At 38.0% G+C, this 7634-nt stretch overlaps 1 protein-coding gene across 5 annotated transcripts in view; it reads left to right on the forward strand.

The window, feature by feature from the left end:
* arhgap27l (Rho GTPase activating protein 27, like) overlaps window positions 1–6751 on the forward strand; it is a 45065-nt gene extending 38314 nt beyond the window's left edge. For all 5 annotated transcript variants that reach the window (XM_017700571.2, XM_037540938.1, XM_017700569.2 and 2 more), the window contains 7 exons: window positions 327–411; window positions 606–728; window positions 1978–2076; window positions 2258–2335; window positions 2475–2609; window positions 2960–3065; window positions 4233–6751. In XM_017700571.2, coding sequence (XP_017556060.1) covers window positions 327–411; window positions 606–728; window positions 1978–2076; window positions 2258–2335; window positions 2475–2609; window positions 2960–3065; window positions 4233–4410 — 804 coding nt within the window. In that variant the 3' untranslated portion in view covers window positions 4411–6751. The remainder of the gene's footprint in view (window positions 1–326; window positions 412–605; window positions 729–1977; window positions 2077–2257; window positions 2336–2474; window positions 2610–2959; window positions 3066–4232) is intronic.
* The last annotated feature ends 883 nt before the right edge of the window (window positions 6752–7634 follow it).

The raw sequence follows: 7634 nt of genomic DNA on the forward strand, positions 1-7634 counted from the left end.
TTACTTGCATCATCAGAAGCAAAATAATGCAACCAACTTCTAAGATTGAACTTTGAAAGTGTAAAAAAAAAAAAATTTCAGATTTCTTTGAAAAATTGAATGCAAGTCTGCTTAAAACAATGGAAGCTGCTTCTGCTTTTCTGTTCTTAATAGCTAGAGACTAGACATTAAATACAGAGGTCTCAGACTTTTGTACAGTACTGTATATCAGAGCTTTTTTGTTTTTTGTGAGGTGGACATGCATACAGACGTTGGAGCTTCCTGAAAAAAAGACACAGAGTTGATCATTACATTCTTGAAAATAACTACTAACTGCATGGTTATAGGATCATGACCATTACTCAGAGGAAGAGGAAGAAGAAGTAATGGAAAAATCCCCACAACCTAATGACAGAGAGAAGAAGAGCACTGGTAAGTATGACAGATACATTTGTACTGTGTAAAACAAACATACAACCAAACACTTAAATACACAAAAAGTAAAGAAACTGGACACCAATAGCTTTAACTGTTTAAAATGTAGGTTCCCCATTGCAGACAGTTTAAATCTAGGATTGGCCCTAGTCATGATTCTAAGCATTCGTTTGTGGTGTATTTTCACCCAGCTGTGAGGCAGAGTTCCACAGCTGCTGCAGACACAGACCAGGGCCGCGTTCGCACAAAGCTGCGCAAGTTCCTCCAGAGAAGACCCACGCTGCAGTCTGTCAAAGACAAGGGCTACATCAAATGTGAGTATGCTATAAGATGCTTTACCCATGTTAAGTGCCATTGGTTATTTTAAACCAAGAATGAATAACAGCACAGCTGAGCAGTTCGATACCATTTGTTTTAAAATCTTTAAAGCACCAGGGAACTTAAATCTGTGTTTTCTTTCTAAGTAGGGTAATCTTGCTCTTGTGGGCACACAATATATATGTACAAAGTATATGTAAATAACTGCATCGTCCAGTAAAGGGCCAATGTGTTTTTGCCAATGGTTTCCTTTCTCAATGTAAAATGGATTGTGCTCATCTTGGTTTGTGCACATAAGCCGTAACTTCACCAATCACAAAGCTGATATGGGTCGTCCCACCCCAATATCTTTAAAAAAAAAAAAAGTGTTCCCCAATGGTCTCCTCCTCTCTGTGTTCAAGTCAGAGAAACTTGCAGAGAGAAAGCTCACAAAACTTTACATGCATGAAAAGAAATGAGTGTCCATTCATCTGTTCATTCAGTCAGCAAATTGCCATCTCAGTGTTGCAGTGGATGCACAGTGGACACAGTAAAGTGAATAAGAACTTCCCCTTCTTTAAGATGTCACCATATAAAACATTTACATTTAGGGCATTTGGCTGACGCTCTTATCCAGAGCCACTTACAATTTGATCATTTTACATAGGTAGGCCAAGGTGGTGTTAGGAGTCTTGCCCAAGGACTCTTATTGGTACAGTGTAGGGTGTTTGCCCAGGTAGGGATTGAACCCCAGTCTACAGTGTAGAAGGCAGAGGTGTTAACCACTACACTAACCAACCACCCATAAAAGCTGGATGTTTCTAGCGAGCCGCGGTCACAGCGGGGTCTACATCACCTATGAGCTTTTTTCACTCATTTCTCTTCACTTCATTTTCACCGTTGTGTCTAGTTCTTCTTCAGTGACATAGCAGAGAAGTGCTGTTCTAAGGGATGTCGGTCACACAGTCTCATAAGAATGTTAGCACCACACAAAGACAGTTCTGATAAGTGATTTTAAGCAATGTTGTATAATGTTTCCATCTTTTTTTTCTCATTAAACTTTGCTGGTTGTTTAAACACTCAATTTTAATATCATGCAAATAATTTGATGCTACCTTTTAAAATAATAGATTTTTTTTTTTTGTGATTTTAAAAAATATTTTACATTGTGTTACCTGGGACTTTAAAAGTAATTTACCTGTTCAGCAAGATAGCAGTGCATAACTCTTTGTTTCTGCCTGTGTATTCAACTCATTCTTCTCTTAGACAACGTCTTTGGCTGTCACTTGGACACGCTGTGTCATCGGGAGAACACCAACGTGCCCAGATTTGTTGAAAAATGCATAAAGGCAGTGGAGAGAAGAGGTAGGCTGCTATGGCCTTCTAGAGTTTTCTCCAGTGATTTTAAATACTTTGGTTACTCAAACAGTCAGAACAAATCTTAGCATATGATTAGGTAAGATGAACCAATAAAAGGAAGATGCTCATTGCCCATGTAAGTGACTATTACTGTTAAAATTGCTCTGCATGCTCTTACGCTGAACAGGTATAAACGTTGATGGAATCTACAGAGTAAGCGGGAACCTGGCAGTCATCCAGAAGCTTCGGCACAAAGCTGATCACGGTAAATGAGCACACATTTTTGTCAATACTAACTGACATACAGTGCAACACATACATGGAATCCGTCATAGTAAACACAATAACATATTTATTCCATCTGCAAACTGTCCATATCATCATGCCTGGTGTCTGTATTTTAGAGGAGGATCTGGATCTGGATGATGGTCAGTGGGAAGAAATACATGTCATCGCTGGAGCACTGAAGCTTTTCTTCAGGGAGCTTCCCGAGCCTCTGTTCCCTTATAGCTTCTTTGACAAGTTCCTTGCTGCCATTAGTGAGTGAACCACCACAGTAGTAATTTCTTTGCCTTCTTCTTCTACAGAGTAGCTTAGATCAAATTTATATGTTCACATTAAACATTCAAAATAATCCGTTTTGGAGCTCAGAAATTCAGCGCCTGAATGAAAAGGGGAAGTGCAAGAAATCCATTTCTGTGTATCAGCCTTTTTAAAAATTAGGTGTATCTTTATTCCCAAATAGTCATAGATCAAACAAAGTAGTTTATCAACTTAGAGGCTCCTCATGAAGCTGATTGTGCCTTGTAAACATACAGTGTGTGTGTGTGTGTGTGTGTGTGTGTGTGTGTATATACATTTTTTATTTATTTATTTTTTTGCTTTACAGAAATCACTGACTACAGCCAGAAGGTTTCATACATGCAGGACCTTGTGAGAGCATTGCCTTTGCCCAACCACAACACCATGGAAGTGCTTTTTAAGCACCTACGAAAGTAAGCCAACTCTGCTAAAACGTTCATATAATAAACAATGAATGTTCTTTATTACATGGCACCATTACATTCTGCGAGTTCTTTCCTTAGTCATTCTTTAGCAAAGTTTACATAAACTCTCAAGGTCTTATGAGCCATTTATAGTCATCTCTTTTATTATTAGAACCCTTGGTAATGATGGGTAAAATGTATCTTGGTGGTTAATTAGCTCAGTCTCACAGTGAAAAAGTCTTTAAGTGAAGTAAATTTAAGCAGAAGTGTCAGTGGACTGGAATGGCCAAGTCAAAAGCTTTATTCTCATCATTGAACCACTGTTGTGTAGATTTGGATGTATGTTTTAGATCATTGTCTTAATGGATGATCCAACTACGTCTTGAATGTTTGTTGCCAAAAAGTTCTTTTTTTTTTTTTTTTTTTTGGTCTCATCTGACCAAGGAACCTAGTTCCAGTCAAAGTTTCAGTAATGTCTATCTAACAAACTCCAGGCACTTACATTTGTGGTTAGATGAGGTTTTCTTCTGGCACACTGTCCAACTAGTTTCTTGGCACGGAGGTGGCATCTAATTGTAGTTATGGACCACAACATGCTATCATGCTATTCTGCAAATCTCCAACTGTGGTCCTCTGAGAAAGTTCTGCCCTTGTAACAGTCCTCTTCACTTTGCATGTAAGCAAAATACACTTCCAGACCCTTAACTGTAGCTCTGGTTGTTTTAATCTTCTTACTGTCCTAATAGTAGATTTGGGCATTTTAGGCATGTAGCTATTTTTCTGAGCCGTTCCCTGATGTATGTGGTTTTGTCTCATTTTATTTGTGTGTTCTGTCTTCTTCCCCATTTTCATGAATGACTAAGAGACATGGCAACATACTTCCGTTACATTTTGGTGTTTTTTTTTTGGTCACAGAATTTTCAGTGGTTGCCAGTAGTTGAGAGACGCATTATTTTGTTTAAAATATATATACTTTTTTAAATAAGGGCATCTTAGACTAAGTTTAGACCATGTCTTAGACTAAGTTTACTTCAATTAAAAGATACATTTCTTCTACATTTTCAGAATGAGATTGCACTTATCTCAGACATTTTTTCATGACCTTTACCAAAGGTGCTAGTAATTATGGAGCTGGTAGCGTGTTCCACTTTCCTGACCTCTTCCTTTGTCCTGCAGGGTGATTGAACATGGGGACTCCAACCGTATGTCTGTCCAGAGCATGGCTATAGTGTTTGGCCCCACCCTACTCAGACCTGAAGAAGAGTCGGGCAACATCACAGTCCACATGGTCTTCCAGAACCAGATAGTGGAGCTCATCCTCAACGAGTTTAATGAAATCTTCCGTCCCAGATGAGCCACTCAGCCTGAGTGTCATGCCATCAATCCCTGAGGCTAAACCCTGACCCCAGGAATCTGAAACTGTTGACCACTTTTGTGTTCGGGCACTACTAAATGGCCATATTTACAGCTTAATTTAATGGTACATGAGGAGTGCAATTGAGTATGGAGAAATACAGAACTTCAGTCAGTCACAGAGATCTAGTTGAGGATGGTAACTCAAGTTCTGGCCTTGACCAGATTTTCATAAATGACTTGTTTTTGTATGCTGTAAGCTTCCTGACTAGTCACAAAGTGCAACAAACATAAATAATTTTGGTCAACAATAACAGAGGCCAATTTAAAATCAAGGATTCATTAATGCTGTATTAATAATGATATTTTGCCCATATCGCACAGACCTGATGAGGGTTAGAGCTAACTTGTACATTATTGTGTAACATCTCCAACACTTGGTATTATTCCAAAGTCAAACAGCTGTTTTTGTCTGTACAGCTACACATCACTGGCCTAATATGAGCCAACCAATCACAGATTCACATTTGTCCATACCATGCTTAAGTCACCAAATTTCAGAAACCTTTCTTCGTGTCCAAGCAGTTTGTGTTTACCAAGGCAGACACTCAGGCTAGAGACAGTTAGCTCCACAGGATTGTGCTAAATTGTCCTAGAGGCTATGGGAGGGACCCGGGATGTACACCATTGCTTCTTGGTTGGCCTGGATTGGCTGTTCTATGCATTATCAAGACTATAAAGGACATCCTTCTGAAAACTTCAATTTGAATTCTGTTCTTGTCGATCAGCTTTGTGTTGGGGTGAGAGTATTCTCATCCACTATTATGGGAGCCTTGAGCAAGTCTCAAGAGTCCTCAGTGGGAACAAACTACTGGACTGTTCTCTTAAAAACAAAATGGTATTTTTGTATAGCATATTGGACACAATGCACTTGCCAAAACATATTGTGACAGTTAACATGTGACACTGTTGTTATCTGATCTATCCAAGTAAGTGACTGCTGGTTGGTGACTCAGGGGAGCCTGAACCTGCATTCAGTTATGAAATGCTGTGAATAGATATAATAAAAGTGAGCTCCAAAGTACCATGCAGTCATGTGCAAAGTTTGGGTACCCCTGGTCAATTTGTATTGTTGAAAATAAGTTAACACATCCTCTACAGAGAAAACGCCTCTGGACATTTTAGTGTACAATTACAGTATTTTCTGAATTTAAAATCTTAAAATCCAAAATCACCTGTGCAAAAGTTATGGAATATTTTTATATACTTAATTTGCGTGCCACATTTGAAGTTTTTTCCCTGTACAGGATGTGTTGCTTGTAATTCTGATTTCACTGGGGGTATTCATATTCAAACTTTTGCATACAGCTGTACAAGCAGAAAACATGTAGCTCTTTCCAAACATGCAGTTGCACTGATTCTCACTGCATCTGCAGAGATGTTTGCCATACTTATATTTATCTTATGTCAGTATCCAGGCTGTTTTTTTTGGTTGGTTTGTTTGTTTGGATCCCAGGTATTTAAGGACCAAATAAGTGCCAGTACACTGCCTTGCCTTACCTTACCAAAAAGCTTCATAACATGAAAATTACCAACCTCGTCAGTCCATAAATATCTAGCTTTAAATCTGTTCAAAGCATAAATGTGAAAGACTTGCTTACTATAAGAAGCATTTTAAACATGATAACTATAGATGTAGTCCAAAAAGTGAGCAATAATCACAACCCTGTTTAGGGCTTTATGTAAGATGCATTACCATTCCAGACATTTTACCTGCAGCTGTATACAACATGGAATACTGGTCAAATCGAACATGCTATGAACATTTGTATTACTGTATAAAATTGTTGAATGGTGAATAAGTACACATAGATTTGTACATATGTTGATGTTTATATGAAAGGAGGTTATACATTTCACGTATTAAGGCTCTGTAAATAGACAATAGTAAATTCACTTTATAAATAAATATTCTTCAAGTTAATAATTTAATTTTATTCAAGTGTTTAATATGTTTTTAACACTGGTAGGCAGTTCTGACAAGAAATCCTTCACCAGAAATCACTTTTTTATACTAAGCAAAAGATGTTAAGTGAAATATGTGGATAATGTAAAGACAAAAAAGGTTCAGTGTAGAAAAGTTTTAGCTAGAACAAAATCGTACTAATTCTCAACGACGAGGCTGGAGTCATTAGGTCGGACGTGTTCCCTCATTGATTGTACTACAAACATGGACTGTGACAAACACACTGTAACTAAACATTGATGCAGTTGATACATACACCTTTATTACCTCTGTTCAATCTGTTTCACTTTTAATAAATTGAGTTTATTCAAACTAATAATTATCTAATAAACTGATTGTGGCAGTGGGGAAGTAGTCCAGCATTGCCAGCGAGGCATGCTCATGCAAATCGACATTAGCTTAGTAGCAGTGATGTTAATGCTACAGCACACAAGGCTATTTTAGACAATTATATGCTTTATGGTAACAGTTTGAGGAAGGCCTGTTACGGTCCTAGTATGACTGCCTCTGTACACAAACTGGTTTGACAGGGTTTGCTGTGGAGGAACTTAAGTGGCCTGCACAGAGCCCTGCCCTCAACCCCACCGAACGCCTTTGGAATGATTTGGTACAACCCCAATTCCAGTGAAGTTGGGACATTGTGTAAAACATAAATAAAAACTGAACATGATGATTTGTAAATCCTTTTTAACCAATATTCAATTGAATACACTACAAAGACAAGATATTTAATGTTCAAACGGATAAACTTTGTTTTTTCAAATATTCACTCATTTTGAATTTGATGCCTGCAACATGTTTAAAAAAGAAGTTGGGACAGGGGCAAAAAAAGACTGGGAAAGTTGAGGTATGCTGGGAAAGCCCAGAAATCCCAGCAACTCTCACCAGTGAAGTTTTTATGGACTTCTTTAATAATAAAATTGAACATATTAGACAACAAATTCAACCCACAGTATTAAATCCTACTTGACTGTCATCTGACTTGGCTGATATAAAACAAAACAGTTGCAGAAAAGAGCCTGGAAACTTTTCACCCACTCCCACAGCTAGAGCTGGAGAAGATTATTTCCTCTGCAAATTGCACAACCTGCATACTCGATGCAATTCCCTCAAAATTACTCAAAGAAGTACTTCCAGTTATTATAAACCCTCTTTTAACTATAGTAAACTCATCCCTTAGTCTGGGCTATGTTCCCAAA

This window comes from Pygocentrus nattereri, chromosome 1 (assembly GCF_015220715.1).
Source record: "Pygocentrus nattereri isolate fPygNat1 chromosome 1, fPygNat1.pri, whole genome shotgun sequence".
NCBI lineage: Eukaryota > Metazoa > Chordata > Actinopteri > Characiformes > Serrasalmidae > Pygocentrus > Pygocentrus nattereri.